A 27,210-nucleotide genomic window follows, 5' to 3' on the forward strand; every position below is an offset into this window, starting at 1 on the left:
TTCCACTCAATGCCACAAACATTTATTATAAGTACTTACTATGCTCCGGGGCCTGTGCTCAGAGCAGGGATACAAAGATGACAAATGACCCAGCCCCTGCCCTCAAGGGGCTTACAGTCTAGTAGGGGTGAGAAGGTACACGCACAGAGAAGTCTTTCACGAGATAAGGGGAGACAGGAGCAAAGGAGTGTGGGAAAGTCTAAGAAGCAAAAAGTTGGAATAGAGGATCCAAGAGGGCTTCATGGAGGAAGTGGCTCCTGAGCTGAGCCTCAAACTTTACCAGCAGAAATAAAGAGGAAATATGTTCCAGGAGCTCCCAAGGACAATCTGCACGAATTCTTGGGGGTAGGAGCGTACAGGACAAGATCGGCAGGGCAACACAGACTGGCCCCAGTGCTCAGTGCATTTAGGAAATACCACCAAGAGAAGGTGCAACCAAATTGTGGACAGCTTGAATTTGCAAAATCAGGGGTTCACATTTTATCCTGAAGATGATGGGCAGCCACTGATAGTTTTTCAGCAAGGGAGCATCCTGATCAGAGCTATACTTAACTTAATTTGGCAGCTCTCTGATTAGTTTGGAGAGCGGTGAGACGAGAAGCAGGGGAAACCAATGAGGGGTCTATCGCAGCAACCCTGGTCAAGTTAGTGAGGGTCTGCACTAGGTCAGAGGCCTGGTAGGGAGAGGAGAAAAATGAGGATGGATTTAAGATGCAGGAATAGGGGGGAAAGCAGAATTAGCAGGAGCTGACAAGTGTTTGGATGGGAGAAAGGGGAGTAGGGAGAGGGAGTGAAGGGTCTAGGATGACGCCAAGGTTGCACACCTGGATGTCTGGGAGAGCAGTGGTGCCATTAATAGGAAAAGGAAATTGGAAAGCAGGGCAGACTTGGGAGAAATAATAACTCACATATAGAGCAACTCACGATTCTTCAGTGCTTTTAGGTTTTTCAAAGCACTTTCCTTAGGACAGGTCTGTGAGGTAGGTAGTGCAAGTATTACTCTCCCCGCTTTTCAGAGGATGAGTTCAGTTTGGGACACACTGAGCTTGAAATGGTGGAAAAGCCAAATGCATGTGCCCAGGAGGGCTAGCATGAGCTCAGGGCAGAGAGCTAAGAGACGCCTCCCATGGAGATGATTCCTGAAAAAGCCATGAGAGTGGATGTCGAGGAGGGGGGGAAGGGGGAAAGTGAGGGGGAGGAGGAGGGAGGAAAAAGGAGGGGAAATAGGGAGGGAGAGAAAGGGAGAGGAGGGAGGAAGAGAGGAAGAAAGAGAGGGGGGAGGAGGGAATGAAAGAGGGAGAGAGAAGGAAGGAGGGAGGGAGAGAGAGAAGGAGAGACAGAGCAAAGGGAGGGAGAGAGAGACAAAGAGACAAAGAGGAAGAGAGGAAAGGGAATGGGGGAGAGAGAGAGACAAAGAGAAGGAAAGAGGAGAAAGAAGAAAAAGAGGGCCAGAGACACTCACAACTAGGCAGCAGGAAGATGAAAAGGGCCAAATGTTCACTGAAATGGCCTAAAGCACTCCTTGATGCTTGTAGCTTCTGGGAGCTCTCCTTGTCAATAATACCTTAGCACCTTGGAATGGATGGGAGGCAGGGCCCAGGTGGGGGTGAGGGGTCCTGAAAAGGGGGTGGGAGGGACCCCAGACCCCGGCTTTGGGCCGGGAGGTCCCTGGGCCAGAGACAATTCACAGTGCGGGGGGCCACAGCTGAGGCAATGCAGGCAGAAGCAAGGGAGATGTGCTCTGGGGGAAGGAGAAGGAACAACCCCTTTTCTTTTGGGGAAGAACATCTTGAACCAAAGTTTCCTGCAGTTTGGGGATTTTTCTAACTGCAGGGTAGAAACAGGGATTGGCTATGACACTGCTGGCCAGCATTCACACAGGGCTCTTCTTTCAGCCTGTAGCAGGAGGGTCTCTGTCTGCAAAAGAAGCAGAGAAGTGAGCATGTTAATGCTGGCCCATGAAATGAGAGAGAAAGGGAGTCCCTTTCCATCCACTATTATAATAACCCATGTAGAGATTCAGTCTTTCCAAAGTGCTCTTCTAATATCTCAGCTGAATTTCATAACCAACCTCCTCTCCCTCTCCCCTTGTCCCCAATCCCCACCAAACTTTAAGATCCGGGGGGAGGAGGGGCAGGGACATGGAATCACAGAACATCATCTGTGATTTGACATCATCTGGCCCAATTCCTTCATTTTTCAGATTGGGAAATTAGCACCCAAATAGGAGGGGACTTGCCCACAGTCTACGAATCTACAAATTGGAAAAGCCAGAATTCAAATTGAGGTCTTTTGACTCTGGGTCCCATATATCCAGTGCAATCCCATGGGATTAGAAGGTCTTCAGGAAGCATATGAATGACCAGTTCATAAGAATTCAGTCAACATTTATTAAGCAGCTACTCTGTCCAGGGTCCTGAGAGAGTTATTAAAAATACAAAGAAAGGCATAAAGGCCCCTGCTTTCAAGGAACTTACAATGGGTTTAGGGGTACCCCAAAATGTTGGGGTTCCAGGAAAGGTATTGCCGGGTATCCTAAAAGAATTCACAGACTCAGATCATCAAAATTGGAGTAAGTATGGAGATCAATAGACACAGTAGCCCCATCCAGAGGAAGACTTTGGTGAGATGAGGTTTTATGAATATCTTACAACCATTCAGCCTTTTCTTCCCCGTGGGTACACACAGCAGGAGGTGTTGGCAAAGGGCACAGACAACCACTAAAGGTGAGAAGATAACCTAGGGCCAACTTGTTTTTCAAGACTATAACGGCTAGTGAGTCTAGGAATTCCTCGAGTTCTCAGAAAGTGTGTAATGTTGTTGGCCAGTTGGTCGATGATAACAATCAGGTTGGAAAGGATATGTTTATATTCTGAGTGTCCAACTCAGGGAATGAACATTGCCATTCTTTTCCCCAAATATCAGGGAACATTCTCCCCAAATCCTAGCTTTTGTCTCCTTAAAGGGGTACGGGTAGTGGTTGGAACAACGGTGCTATAAACAGAAGTGTGGATGTGCCAATTTAGACACAGCAAGGATGACTGGTGCAGGGATTTCTGGTTGAGGTATTCTCTCGATAGGGCCATTAGAGATATCAACGTGAAAGAGGAGATTCATCTTACAGAGAAGAGTACAGATGGTGCCTGAGGTCAGGTTCTGTAATTGCTCCCTGGTTAGGTCTCCCTAAGAGTCAATATAATTGCAAGACATCATACCAATAGGGACATCAGTTTTCAGGGTATCAGGGAGAAGTCTCTAGGCTGGGAAGGGGGCAAAGCAGAAGTACCGTGGGTGAATTTGCTGGAATAATTTTGGAATGGGGATCCCACAAATTATCTCTATAGATGGACCATAGTCATAGGTACAGTGAGAGTTTGGCCCATCAGGAGGGCTAGCACAGTGGCTGAGGTGAAAGTATGACACGTGACAGGGGCTACATTCACTTGCTCTGACTGTACTTGCAGTAAAAGTTAATGTCCCAATTGCTAGTATGAATAAAGAGATATCCAGGGTCAAGACAGTGACATCTTTGCAAATAGAGCATCAGGTCACAGATGTGGGTTGCCTTGATAGTGCTGATGGTGTATGTACCAGCAATCCTGGATGTTCCCACTGCCCACAGAGCTTTCTAGCCTCCCCAAGGAGTTATCCTGCCAGTGATAAAAGCCCATGAGGTAGGTTAGAGAGTACTTGGAGCAAAGCCTTCATCCTTGGGATCTGTGGTTAAAGGGGCAGAGAAAATGGTTTAAAAAGTATGGGATGGAGAAAATGGAAAGTAACAGCAAAAAAAGCAAAGAGGAGGAAGAGGGGGACAAGTTTATTCTACATTTCTAGTATTACCAGGGATCTTGCAGAATACTAGTTTCAGGTTTTCTTTGAGTTCACATGAATAGCCAGGAAGGTCTAGAAGGGAAAAGGTAACAGGAATAGCATGTTTTTTTTCTGGAAACATGAGTCCAGCTGAGAAGGCCTTTGAGTTTACCAGCAGTTGAAGTGGTGGAAATGACCCAGGACGGTCCTTTCCACTTTGCACCCAGAGGATCTGTGCCTTGAGCCTTCCAAGATTTCAAGCATGTCCCCTGGATTTACTGGGGCGACGGTCTGAGTATGAGCATCTGCCAGTTCTGGGAGATATTCATTCACATATTCAGAAAGGGCCTTCTGAACTATCCCAGATTGTGTGGCAAACTGAGTGATCAAACATTTGGAAGCTGCAAGACTGTCAGAGGTTCAGAAAGACCTCTCATCTAATAATTCAAAGGGGATGAATTCAGTGTTCTCTCCAGTGTGATGTGAACCCCAAGTAGTTCTATCGAGAGGGTGTCTCCAGGCACAACTTCATAAGGACTCACTTGAGAATAAGAGTCATTTTCTCTATCTTCCCTGAATATTGAGGATACCAGGAAGAATGGAAATAATAATTAATTTTAAGTGCCTCAACCAATTTGGGTTATTTATCACTCTGTCACTCTGTAAAGAGCCAGGCTGGCCAAAACAAGGCAAAATTTCCTTTTTCAAAAATTTTAAAACCACCTAAACTTTTTTAGTCCTGCAAGAAAAGACTTCCTCCCAACAAACCCAGAAGTAATTTGAAACCCCTCCATGAGGGTATAAGTGTAAAGTCTTCTCTGCTAGTTTTTTCCTGGATGAGTGAACAGGTATTAAAAGAAAGGAGGAGTTAATGGCATCTTCAAGGATTCACCTAGGTACAAATTGGTTGAGCTTGCACAAACCTGCCTAATGATGTCTCATAGTTTATGACCAGTGGAAAAAGGCTTCACAAGGGAATGGAGGGTGTTCTTTCTCGAGTTGAGTAGCTTGATGTAGACCAAAGAGAAGCTTCCATTGGCTTGCCTCTGGGGTTAGAAACTGGCCTCAGAGTTTTTGAAACTACCTGGAGGGAGAAAGAGTATATCCCGTCTCCTCAGCAAGGGCTTGCTCTTGGGAACGATAGAAAAGTGTTTAAGAGTCAGGGATTTGAGGAAATGTTGATGCCATGGTTAGGGGCAAACGTGCAGCAGCTCAGATGGCTGAATCTGCAACTCCTGGCCTGGAGTGAAGCCCCCTTTTGGTGTCTTTTGCAAAATATAATAGAAATCTCTCTAGATTCATGGATACCTTGCATGCTTAACAAGGGAATATTTAGCTGTCAAAGTCTCCTTTTTTCCATCTAGTTCCATGAGCATATAAAAAAGACATTAACAGCTCTGAGATTTTGCATCATGTGGTATTCCCCATTCAGTTTTTAAACTGGGAGGCTGGAAATGTTACAGAGAGGCCAGCATTTTTCAACCAAGGGTATTTGAAATCAGTACAAATGTTAACACTCAGTCCTTTCCCTAGTTCTAAAGCTATGGTGAGGGCAATGAGTTCAGCCCTCCAAGGAGAGGTCCCAGGAGGAAGTGGTTTAGCCTCTTAGGTGCTATTAAGGCTAACCACAGAGGAGTCTGCTTTCCTTTCTTTTTCCACAAATTGGACCCATCAGTAAATCATTCATCATCTGGGTTATCAAAGGGAATGTCCTCAAGTCAGGGCAGCTAGAAGAGATGAAATCTAAAGTTTCTTCATTACTATGAATATCATAACCCGGTGGTGTGGTGATTGAATTGAGAATGCGATGGGCTCAAAGAATTAAATTGGGAGTGACCTGATATTTAGAAAGCCTTCCACTGGCCAGCCACTGATGGCCTTTAACTTCCAAAGTGCCCTGAATCAAGACCTCCAAAGGTTGGCCAAGAATGAGTTTAGAGACTTTTCAATTAAATAGGCCGTAGCAGTCACAGCTCTGAGACAAGAGTTACAAGAGAGGCCACAGAATCAAGATGTTTAGAAAAGTAAGCTACAGACCGAGTCCTAGAAAGAGAGTTAGAACTCCCAAGAAAGTCTTGACCCTGCCATTCATCAATGTAGAGAATGAAAGTTTTTTCCAAATTAGGTAGGGCTAATGCAGGGGCAGAAGTGAATTTAGTTTTCAAAGTCTTAAAAGCCTTGACCTGGGCAGATCTCCAGTCTAGGGAGGGGGAAATATGTCAGGGTCTTGAATAGAATTATAAAGAGATTTTGCAATAACCCCAAAATTGAGTATCCAGATACAAAATCCAGCCATCCCTAGAAAAGTACCCAGCTGTTTCTTTGTGGCTGCTTCAGGAAGTGACAATTAGCTTGTGTTCTTTCTGCTGTGAGTGACCGAGAGGTGGGGGTCAGATCATGGCCTAGATAGACAGGTGATGTGTGCCTTAGATAAGTATACCCAACCACCCCAGGAGCCCAGAAAATAAAGAGCTTGTACGGCAGCCAGAGAAGCCTCCCAGCTTGGGCTGCAGATTAAAAAAAATGTTATCTACACACTGGATCAGACTCCAGTCTTTTCCTAGTGCCTGACCAAATAGATGGGGGACTGGCCATATCAGTTGGTGGGGGTTGAATTCCCCCAGAAGAGTCCACTCAAAAGCAAAATGAGATTGTGCAGTAGAGATTATGGAGTACGATGCAAAAGAAGGTATCTTTAAGTTCTAAAGTGGAAAACCATTGGGTATACCCTGGAATCTAGCATGAGGATGGCCCTATTGGATCTAGCAGAAATAATGGCCTCAATAGCTCCAGATTTTACACCATGTGGTATTCCTCATTCAGTTTTTTTGCTTAACTGGGAGCTGGAAATATTACAGAGACTGGCATTTTTCAATCAAGGGTAGTGATCCCCTTCTGGCCTCCCATTGGGTATCATTGGGTTCAGTGAGAGTTAGGAATCCAGAAGAGAGGGCACTATGGCTGGGGCAGCATGAATGGCTTGCCCTGGGATTCCAGAGGAGTCCACTTCCTCCCAGATTTCAGATGGGATATGGGAGGGCCTGGAGAGAGGTACAAAAAGTGCTCCCAGAGTTCTGAGAAAGGAGAGCTGGGTCCCCAGCTTCACCATCAGGTCATTCCCCAAACAAGGGGCGCTGGAAGAAGGGACAAGAAATAAGTGTTTAAATAACTGGTCCCCAGACTGACAGGGAAAAGGGAAAGTCTCAAAATATTTCCTAAATTTTCCTTCAAATCCCATTACACAATAGGGTGAGGGGCAGGTAGGGCCCGAATACTGAGGCAGGACAGAGTAAGTGGCTCCTGTATGGAAAAAGAAAATCTTAGCTGCCAAATATAAAATTACTCTGGGTTCAGAAATAGTGATGGAGTTGGGGGAGCTTGGCCAATGTCCAAGCCCTATCATTCCTAGTCCTAAGGAGATTAGAAGGCAGGGAAATGGAAGAAAGTGGCTGGACCCCTCCTCCCCCGTGGGCAATTCCTCTTCCAATGCCCTTCTGGCTGCACACAGGGTACAGGACTGGGGCTTCGTTTAAGAACAGTTTCAAGATCAATGTCCCTGTTCATGGCACAGAGCACAAATCTCCCCACGTGGGGCCCCTCTGAGTGGCCCCAAATCTGAGCCTAGCCTTAGCTCTATGGTCCTGTTCCTCAGTTGTTCAAAAATTCCAAAAGCTGTCTCCAAAAGCTGGGCCTGGGAAGTCTGAGGACCCCAAAACTAACTTCCGCAGCTTCTTCTGAATTTTTGGGGCAAACTGACTAATAAAATACATGCTGAGGACAGTGGCCCCTTCTTTTAGAAAAGTCCAAGCTGGTATATGTGAGATCCTCTACAAGTCTCCCTTGAAAAAGGGTGAGATTTTCCTCAGTTCCCTGGGTAACTTCCTTAAGCTTCCCATAATTAAATCTGATTCTTAATTCCCTTCTTCACACCTTCAATGAGGCAAGTAAGCATATGGTCCCTTCTTTTTCTGTTTCTGCTACCCTCTTAGGAATCCTACCCAGGGTCTGCAAGTGGGACAGCATTAACCTCTAGGGAGGTATCTACCTGAGGAGGATCACTCAATCATCACCACCAAATTTCCTGGCCTAAATCCTTAATTCTTTTTCCCTTTATTGTGCAGCAGGAGGAGAAAATTATATTAGCATCTCCTCAGGTAAGATAAAATTGATTGGAAAAGGCTTTAAATCCCTCAGTAAAATGAGGTCTTCAGAGTAATGACCAAGTTTTCTCTTCATTTGGGAAAGGTCTGTCATTGAGAAAGGGACATGTAAACTGATTATTCTACCCTAAGAGTCTGCTACTTCTCTCAGTGGGCAGAGTTTAGGGTGGGGTGTCTGGATCAGGGCATAGAGAAAAGAGAAAATGGATCCTACTCCTTGTATGGGAGGTACTGAAAAGTGAGTGCCGGGAGGTTATAGAATTCAGCTCAAGAGGTAAGGGTCTGGAAGAACTGTAAGAAGGGGATAGAAGAACTGAGGATATATTTCTGGACATTGAGTCCCGATCCTAATATGGGAGAGGTCCCAAGAGGAAGTTCTGGGCCCCCTGTTAGGAACTACATAAAGGGCTGGAGAAGAGGGAAAGGGGGAGATCATGGCCTTGGAGGTGTAGATAAGAGAGGGTCATTTAGGTCAATCTCAATCTCCACCTGCAATTCCTCTCTGCTAAATTTAACCAGCAACATTCTGCAGCACTAACTGAAATGTGGGGAGGTTGCATAATTATGATTTATTATCAGTAAATGTTTGATTTGTATACCTATTTTATATACCTATATACCCAGGATCATGTAAAAATTTCTCAGGCAAAAAAGGGTAGTAAGTGGAAAAGGTTTAAGAAGCCCTGGCCTAGAACATCCCAGTGGTAAAGCATCTTCTTCAATGTCATACACTGAGAGGAGTGATTATTTTTCTGTTATATTTCTGTTACATATCCATTATTAATATCAGGGTTCAGAGTTTTTCCTCTTTTTAATTCTTCATTTAAAGTCCTGTGGTCAATCTCTGAAGAATATTTAGGATAGATGAAATTGCCAGGAATTTTCCTCACACAGAGAATCTAATCTAGATGAATATTAGCCCTAAAAAAGCATTAAACTCACACCCTTGAAACTCTCCACCCTTTCCCTTACATGGTTCAACCTGAGTAGTTTGAATGAGGATAAATTCTTTTATCTGAAGTGCAGAAAACAACTGAGTTTCGTGATCAAGTCACTTTCTCAAACAGAGGGGCTAAGGACTTTTTAGCCCATACACAACTTAGAAAAAGTCCACCCACCCATTAATCATCAATCAATCTGGGCTGATTTTCACTTATCAGGGGCAACCCACTTTTCCAAAGATATTTAAGCATTTGATGATCTCCATGGTTATTGTCTTTGTTATCTTATGCCTTTAAAAACATTTTTCCAAAAGGGGACCCCCAAGCTTCTCCAGACTACCCAAGGGGTCCATAACAAAACAAAAAGTGAAGAAACCCTGGTTTAGACAATCTGGACATTTGCTTAGCTATTTAGTAATTTAAATGTGGAGGGAGGGGAATTTGAGAGGACAGTTATATAGTGAAGTGAATAAAGTACAGGCCCTGGAATCTTCATGAGTTCAAAATTGGACACTTACTGTGACCATGAACAAGTCACTTAACCCTATTTGCCTCAGCTTTCTCAGCTATATATACAGAAGGAAATAGAAAACGATTATGTTTGCCAAGAAAACACAAAATGGAGTCACAAAGAGTCAGACATGACTGAACAACTTTGAGAGTCAGATCTTTGCCCAGTGACAACTAAGATGATGCATCACTGGGGAAAAGAATAAGTTCTATCCACCTTGATGTTCCTGCCACAAATGAAACCAGAAGACAAAAGGAATGGAAGAATTGTTCATTTATCTCCTTGGAGGAGTAAAAAAAAAGTCAAAGGGAGGTGAACAAGTTGACTTGATCATGCGTTCATAGCCAATAAGAAACAATTGCCATTTCGTGGGATACTCGGATAGCTTATGTTACAATACTCTAGATAAGTTACTTGCAAAAAGACCACTGTAAATTTTAGTTATAACTTGTAAACCAACATCTGGGGCAGAGGACCAGAAGGCAAAGAATCTTATGAAGAACTGAATGATACCCTTGAAATTAAATCAACATAGAGTTGAATACACAGTGGCTTTAAAGGCAAGATGGACAAAGGATAAAACTGAAAAATATATTGCTCATGGCTCAGGAATAAGAAAGAAAAAAGACTAAAGGCTTGTAGAAGCCTCTTGCCAAGTGGGAATATACCTTCAAGAAGAGAGTCAGAAGGCACTAGACATGATGGGGACCAAGTAACATTACAAAAAATGAAACTGGTCAGGAAATGGTTACCATTGTGAGAATCATTTAGCTGTCTGCATACAGACTGTTAACTTGTTAGAACCAAGACAAAAATCAATTTAAAAAATTAGAAGAAAGATAAAAATGAGATGATAACACTTCAACAAGTCATTGAAATGCTTTCAAAAATAGGAAATGGATAAAAGAACAGACATCAATGCAGATTACCACTATTTACTAAGGATTTTTAATCAATGCAAATCAAATGCCACAATGAAGAGACCAAAAGACTCTCGAAACCATTTCAGCCAATAAACAGTTGACAACTAAGGAAATTTGGCAGACAAAGACAATATGTTTAAAATGTAAACTCACAAAATCTCGGAGAAAAATAGTAGAAGATTATGGACAATATTGCTTCTTAAAACACTGATAAGCAGTGGAAGGAGGAAAAGAAACCCACAGAAAATTGAGCCAGATTGATCCAACTGAGCCAGATCTGCCTTTTCTTGCCAACAATTTTTTTAAAAGCAGCTTCATCATAAACATGCATTTGTTCAATCATTCCTGTTTTGTCTGACTCTTTCTGACTCCATTTGAGATTTTTTGGCAAAGATTCTATAGTGATTGGGCATTCACTTCTCCAGCTCCTTTTACAGATGAGCAAACTGAGGCAAACAAGATTAAGTGATTTGCCCAAGATCACACAGCTAGTAAGTGTTAAGGGGCAGGTCAATTCTCCAAGAGGCTCCCCAGCTATGGAGGCAGCCTTTGCTGACAAGGTGTTGCGGACTGGGAATGAGATAAATTGGGGGCAGAGGGAAGAACAGAGAGGTCAGACAACTCAACGGTCTTTCAGAGAAGTCAGAGAACAGCAACAGCCTCTCAGTCTCCTTGTATCATCCTCTCACAAGAGGAGATCCATTCTGGGTTGGATCTCCAGCAGCCATTGTCAGATGGCTCCCGTGTATTCCAAGAATTAAGTATCTGAGGCTGGATTTGAACTCAGGAAAAGGAGTCTTTCTGACTCTATTGTACAACCTAGCTGACCAAACATGCATAATACAGCCAAATAAATTTCCTACATTAGCCATGCCTCCAAATCCCTCTGCCTTTTAACTTTATCACTTTTCTGGCAGAAGGTGACTGGCCTATTTCATCTTCAATTCTCTAGTCTTGTGGTTTATTATTGCATTGATCAGAGTTCTAAAGCTTTTGAAAGCTGTTTTTCTCTATTATGTTGTCATTATTCTCTTAGCTCTATTCACTTTGATCTATATCAGTTCACAGAGATCTTCCCAATTTCTTCTGAAATCATACATTTCATCCTTTCTTACAGCACTCTAACATCCCTATATGAAAATTATATATTCTATAATTTGCTTAGTCATTTCCCAATAAGAAGACAACTCCCTAATCTCCAACTTTTGGTTATTATGAAAAGAGCTGCTGTAAATATTTTCAAATATATAAGTTCTTTTCTTCTTTCATTTAATCTTTTTGGGATATGGGCCTAGCACAATAAATAAGAGAATACCAGATCTTATTGCACTTATCGACCATAAGTTGACTATAATACATTTGATTCTACAGAGCAAAATTTGACTACCACTCACATATCAAAATCCAACTAGATTCCTTGAAAGGTGTAGAATCACTTTGATAACCCTCTGATTATGGATACCAAAGGAATATAAAACAGAGACATAAACTCTCCAAAGGTATTTTTTAATGTGAAGGAAAATGTCTGCCAAAGAGTCCATACTGAAGAGAGATTCCCTGTATACTTCTGTTTATGGATAACCTCGTACTGATTTCATCAAATTCCAAAACACTACAGAGCTTTTTAAATGAGACTCATATTCTCTCAAGTGTTTTGCCTAACTATCCACACAGGAAACACCAAATGGGTGAATGATGCTTATTGTCCTAACTGTGGTGTGTCTTTGGATAAAAATTCCATTGAACTAGTCCATCAGTGAATATATTGTGAACAGATCCCATAGATGGGCAGTGAACTAGTCTGAGAATTGAAGGTGATAAGAACAGGAAGGAGGGCCCTTAGAAATCCTAATGAGGACCAAAGTTTTTCCTGACACAAGGTCCACATATCTAACAATGGACCTTTCCGATGATGGAAGTATTATGTATACCTATGCCATGTAATAATATAGTCTCTGAAGAAAATAAAGTTGGAGCTCACCCAAAGGACAATGAAGAAATACACTCTCAGTATGGGTGGATCCTCACATACTACCAAGAAAACACTCTCCAAGAGCCACATCATGAGAGATTATCAAGAGAAACAGAACAAGAAAAGCAGGTGGATTAATCAGAGAATTCAAACAAGAAAAGAAACAATGGATAATCCACATAATCTACTCATTCCCAGACAATGTTAAGAGCTCTAGATGAAGACCCCCAGTCTATCAGATGGAGACCTTGTGATTCATGGGAGGATGTGTATGACAAAGCCAGATAGGTTATAATCTGAACTGTTAAAGGGAGGCCATCAAAGTATCAAAGGAATAAATTACATTTCTACGTTATTCATAAAGTGTCTATCTCACAATAACCCTAAGAATTGGACAGCATAATTATCATTACCCTCATTTTATAAATGAGAAATCAGTCTCAAAGAATGGAAATAATTAGGGGCAAAGTCAGAATTTAAAATCAGTCTCCTCACTCTAGGTTTACGGTTTTGCCTATTATACTATGTTGCCTTCCTATAATATAATGGCTTATATTTATGTGCCATTTTGGCATAGTAGCCAGTCATCTAGCATTGGAAATAAGATCTCAGTTCAAATTCTGCCTCTGATCATGCTAACTATGTGATCACAAGCAAGTCCCATATCTCTTGAGACTCTCTTTGTTATTATTGATATTCAGTCATTTCAGTCATATCTTAGTCTTCATGGTCCCATTAAGGATTTTCTTGGCAAGGTACTGGAGGGATTTGCCATTTCTTTTTCAAGCTCATTTTATAAACAAGGAAACTGAGGCAAATAGAGCTAAGTGACTTGCCCATAGTCACACAACTAGCCAGTGTCAGAAGTTGAGTTTGAACTCAGGTCTTATTGATTCCAGACCAGGAACGTTATTCAGTGGGACACCTTTAGCTCTCAGCAACTCTCTGAGACTTTGATAACAGAGAAATTGCTTATGCTCACTTGGTAGAGGGAATTTCCTCACAGGAGCTCCCTATGCCAATAAAATCACAAGCCCGGTTCTTAAACTACCCTATCCTTCTCAAATCAGCAAGCTTTTTACATGCAGTCATAAAATCTAGATCTATGAGCCAAAAGACTTGGATTTAAATCCAAGCTCCCACATTAATTTGCTTTTTGACCTTAGAGAACCCATAACTTTTCTAAGACCCTCTTTTCTTTTTTTTTTTTTACTCTTTTTTTTTTAAATTTTATTTTATTTAATAATAACTTTGTATTGACAGAATCCAGACCCTCTTTTCTTATCTGTAAAACTGAACTAATAATACTTACCTTTCAAAGTTATAATGAGGAAAATATTTTGTACCTCTTAAGGTTTTATAGAAATATGAGTTCTGATTATAATTTTTCTCTTTCTCTTTCAACTCCTCCAGTACAATAACTTAAGTCACTCTTTAGAGACTCAGTAGAAGCATCACAATAAAACAAAAGCACTGAATTGGGAGCTAAGAGACTTGGTAGCTAATCCCAGTTTTGCCATCAATTATGTGAGCGAAGGCAAGTCATTTGCTTCTTCTTCCCAAATCCCATCCCTGCTCCTTACTAAAACCTCCCTCTGAGATTACTGCTGATTTTTTTATCTTGAAAGCACATAGTTGTTTGCATGTTGCTTTCCCCACTTGAATGTAAGCTCCTTGAGGGCAGGAATCAAGCATTTGCTTTTCTTCATATCCTGAGTGCTTAGCATAGTGCTCATAACATAGTAGGCACTTAATAAATGCTTATTGACTGACTATGTTTTAGCTTCCTCCTCCACAAAACAAGAAGCTTGTAGTAGATCTCTGGGTTCCTTTCTAACTCTGACATGCTAAGATCCCTCCAAGCTGAAATGTTTTGTCCTCCCTTTTATTTTTAGTGAATGCTTACATTGTTCCTCTTTAGCGTTGCCTGAGTGTGTTCCATCCTCTAAAGAGAGAGGATGGTACACGGGACAGAAAGGAGATAGATTTGGGCCAGAAAAACCTGGGTTCAGATATGTATGTAGCTGTGAAACCTCTATACAAGTGCCTTCATCTCTCAATCTCATTTTCCTCATCTATAAAATAGGAATAATAGCATGTACTTCTCAGGGCTATTGTGAAGATCAAATGAGATCTTATATGGAAAGCACTTTGCACACTTTAAAACCCCATACAAATGCTAGCTACTAGTACTATGAACAAAAAAAAATAATAAAAATAAAAGGCAATCTTGTCATAGGATCTTAAAGCTGGAAGGAACTTCAGAAGTTATTGAGCCCAATCTCTTCTTTTACAGATGAAGAAACTGAGTCCCAAAGAGGCAAACTGCCTTACCCAACGTTATCCAGGTAGTAATGGAGGCAGCATTTGAACCCAGCTCCTATAATCTTAAATCCAGTGTTTTTCCCACCATACTTTTCAATTTCCTTGAGGGGAAGATGTCAAAATGCTTTCAGACCCTTCCTCAAGACAAGCCATGATTTCATTCTGCAGATACTCACCCTTGTGTCAAGGTTATAGGCAGTCTTCTTCAGATCCTGGAGGGCTCTCTGCATGAACTCAAAAGCATGGCAATCCACACAAGGTCGACCTGGGGAAAACAGAGAGAGCCCTAAAATGTCAGGGTCAGCTAGAGTATCCCCATTTGGAAAACCACCTTAGGGATCGTCTGGTCTCAGTGGCTCAACTGACAGAGGAAAGGAGGCAACTATTTCCCCAAAGTCCTTCAGGATAAGTTGGTAGCAGAGCTTGGAGGAACGAAGACCCCAGGTGAACCTGCAAACATCCCCAGAAGGCTCCTCCTGCATCTGGAGTCACAGTGGAATCATGGGAAGGGAGGAAGTAAAACTAGTTCTGCTTAAAGATAAGAGATAATGGAAAAGGAGGATCCATGACAACGCAGAGGACCTCAGACATCATCTAGTCCAAATCCTACAAAATGAAGATGCAGCAGCAAATCTAACAAGGAGCATAGATTGCAGGCTTATAGCTAGAAGAGTCCTTAGTTATCCAAACACCACTTCAAGACTTCCAGCAATGGGAAAGGGGGCTCACTGACTGATAAAATAACCTCTTCTGCTTTTAGATAGCTTGAATAGCTCCCTATAACAATTTAAAATCTGCATCCTTATAACTTACCCATCTTGTTCTTAATTTTTCCTTTGGGTTCAAGCAGAATATCCAGTATGAGATTTGGGATTTCAAGGCAGAGAACCTACATTCAAATCCTCACTATTTACTCTCTGTATGATCTTGAGTAAGCCCAAAATAAATGTTTGTTGACTGACTGATTAACCTTTCTAAGACTCAATTTAATCATGTATAAAATGAAAAGATTGGACTAAATTACTTTTTTCATAATAGCTTTTTATTTTTCAAAATACATGCAAAAATAGTTTTCAACATTCAGCCTTGTAAAACCTTGTGTTCCATATTTTTCTCCCTTAATCTCCTTTCCCTTAGACAGCAAGTAATCCAATATAGGTTAAAAACACGTGCAATTCTTCTAAACATAGGACTAAATGACTCCTAAAGATCCAGATCTGGATCTATGAAACTGAAAGTGTCAGAAACTGAGCCTCAGAGAAGTGAACTTATTTACTTAGCTTGCTCAAGTAGTGACTATCAAAGGCAGAATTTGAATTATTAAAATTAAAAATTAAAATAAAAAAACTAGTGTTCTTTTTACTGAACCTTTTGGTCTCTGGAAGGGAAAGATATAAAAGCACTTTCCAAACCCTTATTCACTATAAGCCACTATTTCATTCTTGATGCTAATATTAATTACTCTTTCCCCATGATAATTTTTTCAGATACTTCAAGATACTCATCTCTTCCTAATGTCTAACCTAGTGATTTCTCCAAACACACTCTAGTTTGTCAAAATCCTTCTTTTGTTGTTGTTGCTGTACAGATAATCTACGTTAAGCTTTTATTTTTTCAAATAATATTTTGTTTTTTCCTAATTACATGTAAAGACAATTTTAACATTTTTTTTTAAATTTTGAGTTCCGGGGCAGCTAGATAGTACAGTGGATAAAGCACCAGCCTTGAAGTCAGGAGGACCTGAGTTCAAATCTATTCTCAGATACTTAACACTTCCTAGCTGTGTGACCCTGGGCAGGTCACTTAACCCCAATTGCCTCAGCAAAATTAAAAAAAAAAAATAACTAAATAAATTTTGAGTTCCAAATTTTTTCCCCTTCCTCTTTACCTCCCCACTTCCTGAGAAGATAAGCAATTTAATGTGTAATCATGCAAAACATTTCCATATTAATCATGTTGTGAAAGAAGATACAAATCAAAAGAAAAACACATACACACATACACACAAACAAAGAAATTAAAAAACTGTAAGTTTTAATCTGCATTCAGACTTCATTACTTCTTTCTCTGGATGAGACCTTTGGGATTGTCTTGGATCAGTGTTTTACTGAGAATAGCTAAGTCATTCTCCGCTATCATACACTACTGCTGTTTTTATGCACAATGTTTTCCTGGTTCTGCTCCATTTACTTTGCATCACTCAAGTAAGTCTTTCCATGTTTTTCTGAAGTCAGCTTAATCATTTCTTATAGCACAATAGTATTCCATCACAATCATATACCACAATTTGTTCAGCTATTCCCTAATTGATGAGCATCCACACAATTTCTATTTTTTTGCCACCATATAAAAAAAAAGTTGCCATATATATTTTTATAGAAATAGGTCCTTTTCCCTTTAAAAAAAATCTTTTTGAGATATAGACCTAAGAATGGTATTTTTGGGTCTAAGTTTTATAGCTCTTTGTCAATATCTTTCTTCAAAGGTGCTCCCAAGTCAATTTTATCCTATCTAGGTACCTGTTTTCTTTGTCCTTTTCCTTTTTTAAAAAGTATTTGATAAGAATTGAGTCTTTATACTGTGTTCTTTGAGTGTGAGACATGTTTGAGGAAGTGTAGGCAAATGAGTAGTGAACAAGAATAGCAAGTTGGTGGGGGTGAGGGGGAGAAGACAATCTGCATATGGAAAAGGAATTCTATTTCAGAGCAAGCTAGAAGGGAGCTGAGAACATCTAGGAAGGGCCTGAGAGCACAGGAGGCAAGAGTTGTAAGGGCACAGGACATTGAATGCCAGTGAGAGAAAGGTCCTTAGAATGGAGAATGTCAGAGCTGTAAGGGACTTGAGGACAGTGAATATCACCACTGGGTGATCTTATTTTAAAGATGGGGAAACTGGGAGAGATAGCCTGTTGAGTTTGGGAAACATCCAGTCTGGCCATAAAATACAGTGTGGGAAGCTGAATATATGAAATCAGAATAGAAAGCTTTCTTTCATCCAGACTGTTCACCTTAAATGCCAGGCTGTGTAGTCTAAACCTTATCCTAGGAGCAATGATGAAATTTTGGAAGATTCTGAGCAGGGAAGGGACAGGGTCAGACCTCTTCATTTGGAAGATTATTCTACCAGTCTATGAAGGATGGATTGGTGAAAGGAGAGGTTAGACTCACCTACAGGAAAATTTAAGGAATTAGGATCCCAGGAGAGGATTCTAAGAAAACGGAAAAGTAAGTCAGAAAATCCCAAGCTCTCCAGATTTCCCTCACAAACAAGACAAAACTGCAGCTCAGGACTAACAGAGTGGTTAAAAACAAATCAGAGTTGGGACAGAACTATGGTCCCCCTGAGACAATTGAAGATCAGAGGAAAGAGATCAATCAGAAGGAGATTTAGAAGTGTAAATACCTTCAGGCTAATTCTGCTGAAGATCTTTGCTAAATTCTCTTCAGGACTAAGCCCACAATAAAGTATTCTCTCTTTTTCTCTTCCTCATAATGCCTTCCCTTTAATGAAGACTTTTTCCTTATTCTACCTAACTCTGATAAATCTAACCTGCCAGTCAATGGCTTACTTCCATCTCACAGAGTTATTTCCTTTCTCTTGATTAACTGTGAGTTTCTCTGGGGAACTTGTCTTTTTTCCTTGCTTGCTAACTATATAGTTTCCCAATTCTATTTCATATTTGCCACTTCTGGTGCCTACTTTACCTCCTATTTTTGTCTGTAACCTCAAAACCCTAAATAAATCTTCCTTTTGCCAAAAAGAATGGCCATTGTGAATTTGTCACGTTTATTTCAAACTAGGTATTGCTACCCTGATCTCATCAGTTCCACTGAAATAATAGTGGTAACTCCTAAGGTTATCTGGGTTGGTAGATAGTCTCAGTCCCAGACACAGGAACTTTTCCATCCCAAACAGTCTGGGGAATCAGGTTTCTAGTCAGGAAGATTGAGGGAACCTCTGCTGGTAAGGAAAGCCAGGTCCATCTGTGCTGCTGAGATGCCTTCCTGGGTAAAAAGGAACCAGCACATAACAGGTGAGTGCAGAAGCAGTGGAGCAGGGAAGCACTGGTTGTGAGAACTTAGGGTGGAATTCTAGGTTTGGGATTCTAGGACAAAGCAGAGAACTGAAAGAAGACCTGAAACCAGAGGCGCCATTCCCCACCCTCACCCCAGGACTAGAGGTGATTACATTAACAAGCTTTTAAATTAAAAAAAAATGAGCAAGAACCCAAATATACCAAATTATTATGGGAATAGGAAAGACTTGTGTTCATTTTCAGAGGCACCCACTGATTTAAAAGGTACATCATTATCTGAAGAGTACCCTTAAATGGTTACCTACCCAAAAGATTATTCATAGAAGAATTCAAAAAAGAATTTTAAAACCAAATGAGAGACATTGAGGAAAATGTTTTTCTAAGTACAATCCAAGAAAAACAAGAAGATTATGAAAACAAAGTCAACCTGAAGTTAATAGAAAATCTGACATATAAGAGCCAAAAGAAATATTAGGTAAAATCAAAGACTAGTTTTGAGGAACTCAATACATGGAAAGGTAAACCATAGAGCTAGCAATCATTGATCTCAAAGTTAAAGTTAAAAAAGATTCTATCAAAAAAGAGAAATCGACATTATGTCAGTCATATTAATATTGTTTTAGATTATTCAAAACAACTAAATAGTATAAGGTTGGAATATTGCATAGGAGATGATGAGTTAGTGGATTTAGAAAAATATGGAACACTTTTACTGATTTATCAAAGAGAAACAGAAGAAAAATAAATGGAGTATAACTATACCTAGATGTACATGAATGTATATGTACATATGTGTGTGATTATAGGTATCTGCATATATGCACATATTTGTATGTATGTATACATAACTATATCTATGCCTAACTGTAGCCTGCTTAGAGATCTGAGGGGGAAGAAAGGAGAAAAGAAGAATAAAGTAAAAAGGGCACAGTACAGAACAAAAGAAAACCTACAAAGAAGTAAAGATGAACAGTTTTGAATACAATGCCCTTTACTATATATGCTTTCTTGAAATGGAAATTTACTGTTACATACTTTGAATTCTCTCATGTTTGGTTGTACATGACAATATTGGGTTTTTAGGTTTTTTCTATTTTGTATTTAAGTTTTAAATAAATATATTTAATTTTTAAAAAAGAATTGGGAACTCCTGAATTTCAAAGCTGTTTCACGATTCTTGGGCAAATGGCCCTTGCCATTAAGGAAAAAATAATAATAGAGTATGCTTCCCAACTTTTGATAAGCAAATGATGAACTACAGGTGCAAAATGAGACATACATTTTCAGACATGACTAATACAACATAGATTTGTTTTGCTTAACAGCATAGATGCTTTTTTGCTACATCAAGATTTTTTTGAAAGGAGGAAAAAATTGAGGATAATGAGAATAATATTTTTTTAAAAAGAACAAAGCGATTAAACATTTTAAGAGACAGAAAAGAGCAGAAGAGAATTCTTCAAAAAAAAGATACTTTGTCCTCTCTCAAAAAAAATCATACACATCATGCCTCGCGTTTTTCCCACTTTTATTCCACCGCCATAGCTTTGAAATATACTCCCCCCCTTTTTTTAACCAATACAAATCCTACCTATCTTCAAGCAGGGTATAACAACAAGAGCAAAGAGCTGAGAGATCCGCAAACCCAAATTTGAATCCGGGGCTCTGCCCCTAAATTGTTATAGAAAGATAGGGGAGAAAACACCACCACTGGGATGGGGACACACAAGACTTGGGTTTAGGTCCTGGTTCCGACACCTGCTAGTCTTGTCATCAACTCTGCGCAGTTCGTCTCACCCCTCCAAGTCTCATTTATCAACTGTTTTAAAAGGCGGGAGAAGGAAGAGTGATGCTTGCCCCTTCTACTTCGCAAAACTGGAATTTCAAAGATAAGAGAAAGGGACTATTGCAAATAAAGCTGGAACCTTAAATACCATCAGGGGAAATTTAGGTAAGGGGAAACGGCACCGACTGGTTTCGAGCAGGTAAGTGCTCCCGCCGAACAACGGGTAAAGAGGGAATGGGTCTAGATCAGAGATTCTGTTGAACTTTTACAAAATATCTTGATAATTGTCTGTCAATGTAACTGACTTTCCTTGTAATTTTATGGGTTTTTATTTAATGATTTTAAACATTATGCTAAGGAACCCACGATCTCCGCCATTCTGCCGAAGGGCTCCAGAAAAGGCGGAGAACCTTAGGAGGGGACGGATCTCCGAGCTCTGTTGGAGCGCAGACATCGCTCTATCGCCGTGGGCATCTACCAGGATAGGGGCAAAGCCTCCCCCTGCTTTACAAATGCAGTGAACCTCACTCCCTACCTACTGCACCCTGGCCCCACTGGGGGTGCCCAAATGATGCCAACAGTACGTCCACGGGAGAGGTGCCCTTCCCCGCCCCCTCTTCCACCCCCGGGGCAGCTCCCACGGACTTGGTGAGCTGGTCTCGGGCTGGGCCTCTGGAACAACCCCTCCCCGCCCACAGTCCGATAGGGGGCGCCCCGAGCCTAGGCAAGGGAAGGATGCGCGGTGTAGCCTGGGCAGGGCACACCGCGGAGGGACGCCGGATACGTGGCTGGAGCGGCTCGTGCGCCGCGGGGCGGGGCGCCACGGAGCCGCAAGGCGTGGGAAGGGAGGTGACGGGTCGGGTCGTGGGGAGGGGAGTTCCCGGCGAGGCTAGGCGAACGGAGACGGGCACGCCGCGCGGGCTGAAGCCACGGAGCCTGGCCCACACGGGGTGGGGCGGGAAGCCCTTGCGGTCGGGGCCAAGGACAGGTAGGCGCCGGGCTGCGCTGGGCGCAGTGAGCGCGGGGAGGGAGACGCCAATCCGGAGCCAGCCGGCGTAGGCTGAGTTCAAGGCCGAAGAGGAGGATGGGAGGGTGCCCCGTACGCGGGGAAGGTACCTGTGGACGGGGCTGAACGCTCCTGTCCCGAAGAAGGAGGCTTAGGGGAGGGGCTGGCTTATGAACAGGCCGCGATGATGGATGCGCCAAGCCAGACCGATCTGGGCGCACCAGGGAGGGGGGCCGGGGCTGGGTTGGGCACATCGGCATCAGGGAGGCCGGCGCCTGGCCAGCCGGGACTGGGCGCACAATAGAGAAGGACAAAGATGGACCCACCGGCCTCGGGAGGCAGGCGCCAAGCAAGGTGCACAGAAGAGAGGCAGCTCCAGCTGGGCAGAAATGGGCCCGCTGGACTGGGGACGGAAGCGCCAAGCAGGGCGCGCAGGGGAGGCGGAGGGCGCTGGGCTAAAATGAACCCACCGGCCAGGGGAGGGGAGGGGCAGCCGACACCTACTTTCTGCCGGGATGACACTTCCTGATGCGGGCTCGGCAGTCAGAAGCCGTGGTACGAGCAGCAGCAGCAGCAGCGCGAGCAGCATCGATACCGGGGCCCCGGCGGCGGGCCGAGCGGCCATAGCGAGTGTCTTGCCCCGCAGGTTGTGCGCTTGGCAGCGCGCGGCCCAGAAACTCCAGGAAAGGATCGGAGAGAGATGGATGGGGCACGACTGCGCTGCGACCGCCTTCCCTGCAGACGTGTCTAAGCTCCGTGCCCGACAATGCCCACGCAGCCTCGCCCTTCCAGCACCTTTGTTTGGGGACCCCCAGCTCGGGGCGGAATCCCTCCAGCCGGCACAGAGCATGCGTCCCCGGGTCTCCCCCACCCCACCCCGTTAGGGTCATTGCCAAGGAGATTCACTATAGCAACATCCCAAGGGGGGTGGGGGGGAGGGAGGCTCTATGAAGAAGGGAATTTAAAGCGACTATCTCAGAACGTCATAACCGGAAGGCCCTTGAGTTTTGAAACGAGAATATTCTGTGAGCACCATCTAATACTGTTATCATCTTACTGATTAGAAAGCCCCACACCAGAGAGCAAGGGGGCTGTAATGCAAAGCCTCAACACCTATTACTTCCCTCAGAACGGGATAATACCCCCCTGCTTTTCAGATTGAAGATTGTAAGGAGGCTAGTGCCTAGTCACTAATAGAAATGTGTGTATAATACCATATATGAAGTATACAATAATTTAGCAAGTAAGAAAGAAGACAGGCTATAAGAATAGCACTCCTAGCTAGAAGCAAAGGCTGCTAAGAGAGCCTAAGGAGATCCTGAGGAAATCCAAAATCAGATCTCATCTGTAGAGATAGGAGATGGACTCACAAACCATCAACTTTCAGGGCTGGAAAAGCCCGTAGAGATCATTTAATCTTATAAAGTGACTCTATTAAAAGATGTAACTGATCTTTGGAATGGGCAAGTTACCTTAGAGTGAGACTGGACCAAGCTGGGACTGAAGCCTTCCTGGCTCCTATCGAGCAATCCAGGCTTGGTTTGTAAGAGTAGGAAGGCTTGGACTACTTCTGCTAGGACTGAAAGTGGGAGATGGGGGGAGGAGAGGAAGAAGGAGCCATACCTAGCCTGAATTGCAAAGCCAGAGCGTTTGAAAGGACCTTAGGAAGTAAAGTATCAGAGCTGAATGAGCCTGTCTTATTTTTCATTTGAGGAAAATTAGCCCAGAGGAATGTGACTTGTTCAACATCTCACCGGCAACTAATGGGAGAGTCAGAAATAAAACCTAGGAGGGGCAGTTGAGTGATAGTGAATACTGGCAGTAGAGTCAGGAGAACCTGAGTTCAAATTGTGCTTCAGACGTGGTACCCTGGGCAAGTCATTTAATCCCATTACTTTATATATAAAACCCAGGATGCTAGACTTCCCATTAAATGAAGGCCAGTTGAGTGGAATTTGGGGGTGAAAGATCCATCCGCCAAACAGAACCAAATGCTTAGCCTATGACATTGTCTGAGAAGTCGGCCTCCCCTAAAGTCAGAAGAGCTGAGCTCTCTGCTCCTAATAGACTCTGTGACTTTGGGCACTTGATTTCCCCTCTTGAAGGCCTCAGATCATTAAACTAGGTGATTTCTTAGGTGGTTTCAAGTGCTAGACTTCAGACTATCTGTGGCTTAACACAATGCCCATTTGAAGATTAGGAGAGGGGTCAGAGCAATTAAAAATAACTATAGAGAAGGAAAATTAGGCATGATTGGCAAGGGCCAATGTTGAAAAAACCCTGAAGAGGACCTGGGGTTAAATCACCAGCTGTGGGACCTTAGGAAAATTACTTCCTTAGATCTCAGTTTCCTCATCTGTAGAACTGAGTTAGAATTAGAAGGATCTCTAAGATCCCCCTAGCTCAAGCTTAAGCTTGAAAATAGCAAAAACTCAGAAGAATTTTAGCTTCATTCAAAGACTGCAATGACTGGTTTTGAACTAAAATTTCGTTTTGTATTATATGGGTAAGAAGGGAAAGCATCTGTGAACAACTTGAGACGTTTTTCAAGTATGGACATTTCAAAAGCACCCATTTGTGGGCAATCACATTTCAGGGAAGTCATTAGGCAGCTCCCAGTAGGAACTAAACTAGACATTTCTAAGGCATGTTTGGGATACTAAATATCCATGTAACAAAACTTATCTAAAACTAAGCCTTTCATTCTTTCAGAAAAAATTTTATAGGCTTCTGTGCAGCCAGTGCAGGGAGGGGGAGTATAAATTTAATGAGCACTGATTTGGCTTCTGTGTGAGATGTAAAATTTACCTAATAATAGCTAGGATTTATAGAGAATGTAAGGTTTGCAGAATGCTTTGCATGTATTAACTCATTTGTAGATATTACCATCATCCCCATTTTATTGATGAGGAAATTGAGGTTGAGAGCAGTTAAGGGACTTGTCCAGGCTAGATGAATATCTGAGATAAATTTGAACTCGGGTCTAAAAAACTCCAAGTCCAGAATCACCTTTGTGGCAAGTGTTTAGGAAAGCTTTCCTGGGAAATAATAAAAGCTAATAATTATACAACACTATAAGTATTATAAAGTACTTTACATCTGTTTTCTTATTTGACTCTCATAACCCATGAGATTATTCTCATTTTCCAAAAGAGGAAACTGAGGCAGAGAGTGTAATTTGCCTTGGGTCAGAAAGGTCTGAGGTAGGATTGAAATCTTAGTCTTCCTGATTCTTGGTCCATTGCTCTAACCACTATGCGGAGTGATCCTTTTTTGGTAGCAGATCTGGACATGATTCAAGGAGAAAGCCAAGCTTAAAGAATATCATAGGCAGCAGATTCATAAGATTAGGAAAGTGTGGGGGAAATATGGCAGATGGCTCCTAGTCTAATCCTATGGGGGATAATAGGAAATAGGAAAGGTCAGATACTATAGTAAAAGAATGCTGCTCTTGGGACATAGACCAGGATGGAAGGTCCCAGCTCCAATTCTTGTTCAAATCCCTTTATCTATCTCTGAGCCTCAATTTTCCCATCTATAAAATAGATATATACTTGCATTATATATTCAATAGGATTGTTGTAGGAAGAGTGCTTTATAAATCTTAAACATTCCAATCCCACTGCCTATATCATGTGGATCAATTGACTACACTTGACATCATCCTGATAGGGATGACCAAGAATAGGATTTTGCTAGTAGTTTTATAAAGAATTCCATTTTTGTAGCTAAAGCATAATTATTTGCCTAATTTCTAACAAAATATTTTAGAGGAATTTGTGGATTTAGAGGAAAATGTGAAGAAATAGAAAGACTTAAATACAGCGTGGTACCTAACCTTCAAACAATTCCTTTCTTTGACACTCAAAGACCCTCTGACTAATACAAGCTTACTGGGCAGCATGATACAATGGAAAGAGTGTGAAATATGAATTTAAATCCTTCCCTGTAATTTACCTGTTGTATCATAGTGAGGGTATTTAATCTTTATAAATGTCAGTTTCCTTGTTTTGTTTGTTTTTGGTTTTTTTGCTGAGGCAATTGGGATTAAGTAACTTTCCTAGGGCCATACAGCTAGGAAATGTTAAATGTCTGAGGTTAGATTTGAACCAGGTCCTCCTGACTTCAGGTCTGGTGTTCTATCCACTGTGCCACCTAGCTGCCCTCCTAGTTGATAATTTTTAAGAAGTAACAACAAATGAAATAACACATGTAAAGCATTTTACCAGCCTCAAAAATATTATAGGAATATCAGAAAAATTATAGAAATATAGAAAATAATGTAGAAATATAGGATAGAAATTCTAGATCCTCTTTCTAGCATCTTGACTCTGGGCAAAGTAACATCCCTTCTCTTTAGTCAAATGAGATTACATATGAAAGGCATTTTGCAAACCTTAAAGTGACTATATAGATCGTATTAGTTATTATCTTTGCCTCATTCCTCATCTGTAAAATGGGGATAATAATCACCCTCAAACAGCTACTATGTAGAAAAAGATTTTGGAAATCATAAATGATTATAGAAATATAATTTGTTATTAAGGTGACTTGCCTTTAGTGAAGACAATTTAGGAAGAAGTACTTGATTCAGTGCCCACTATAGGACCTTGTTGAGTAGGCACTCAATAAATGTTGAATTAAATTAATTCTCCCTCCATATTCTCACCTGGGAAGTTACTTCAGGCTTGTAGTTCTTGCAGGAACAATCACAAATTTTTTAGTGGATACCTTTGGTTCCAATCTCTCCCCTCTCTTGATCCATCCTAGAGACTGCCTATGCCCAGGTCCTACCATGTCATTTTAGTCTTCAAAAACTTTTAATGAGCTATTTTTGCCTCTGGGATAAAACTATAGATTCCTCTGTCTGGCTTGAAGGCCTTATTCAAGATGATTCCATCCAGCTTTTCCAGTCATGTTTCATACATCTCCTTCCCAACCAAATTTGGAAATCTTGGCCCTAAAAGTGTTTTCTCTTTCCTTTGTTCCTTATATCATATCCATATTGTATCCCCGTGTTAGACTGTAAGCTCCCTGAGGGCAGTCTTTTTTTTTTTAAGCTTTATATGTTCAATATAGAGCACAGAACATAATAGCTGTCAAATTGATGTTAAATTGAATTGGGTGTGGAGTTGTCTCTGGCCACCATTAAATGTTTGTTTTTTAAATGGGAGATATACTTTCAAACTATCAGCCATTTATATTAGTGTAAATAAATTTATAAGTATTTCCAAATCTGACTCCTTCCTGAGAGCAGTTTCATAAATGGAAAGGGGGGTTAGATCTGGTCTTCTAGTGGGCACCTGAGGGAGGACGGAGAAGGGTATTAAGAATCTCTTTGATGTTTCCTGGAACTAGCTCCCATCCACCCTTCATCTTCACACAGACATCTTCCCTCCCTCCTCCTGTCTCCCCCCTCATACTGCCCAAGAGAAATCACCCCTAATTAGACTAAATAATGACAGTAGGAAGGTTGGTGCCCCAAAGGTGGGAGACAATCAGAGAGAACTTAGCCGGAAAGATACTGGAGTGTGAGCGAGGACCCTACCCCAAGCCCTCCAATGTTGCCTTTTCCTTTACTGCCTTATTCCCCTCCTGTTTGCCTCCGTGAGGGTAGAATCCAGGGCTGCGCTAACCGTGTTTATCCCGATGACATCGATCACTGAGCTTGACGGACAGTTGTCTGAGGAGTATTAGCAGTTGTGGTGTTCTCGCCCCTCCCCTTCACGGCCCCTCCCCC

General features: G+C 41.9%; 1 protein-coding gene across 1 annotated transcript; it reads right to left on the reverse strand.

Moving 5' to 3' along the window:
• Positions 1-27,210, reverse strand: C6H4orf48 (chromosome 6 C4orf48 homolog). Its single transcript, XM_051964215.1, has 3 exons — positions 21,975-27,210; positions 14,819-14,907; positions 1-1,917 (listed from the first exon to the last, which is right to left on the reverse strand). Exons 1-3 carry the CDS (start codon positions 22,318-22,320, stop codon positions 1,852-1,854), a joined length of 501 nt encoding a protein of 166 aa, XP_051820175.1. The 5' UTR covers positions 22,321-27,210; the 3' UTR covers positions 1-1,851.

The sequence above is a fragment of the Antechinus flavipes genome, chromosome 6 (assembly GCF_016432865.1).
Source record: "Antechinus flavipes isolate AdamAnt ecotype Samford, QLD, Australia chromosome 6, AdamAnt_v2, whole genome shotgun sequence".
In the NCBI taxonomy this organism is placed as follows: Eukaryota; Metazoa; Chordata; class Mammalia; order Dasyuromorphia; family Dasyuridae; genus Antechinus; species Antechinus flavipes.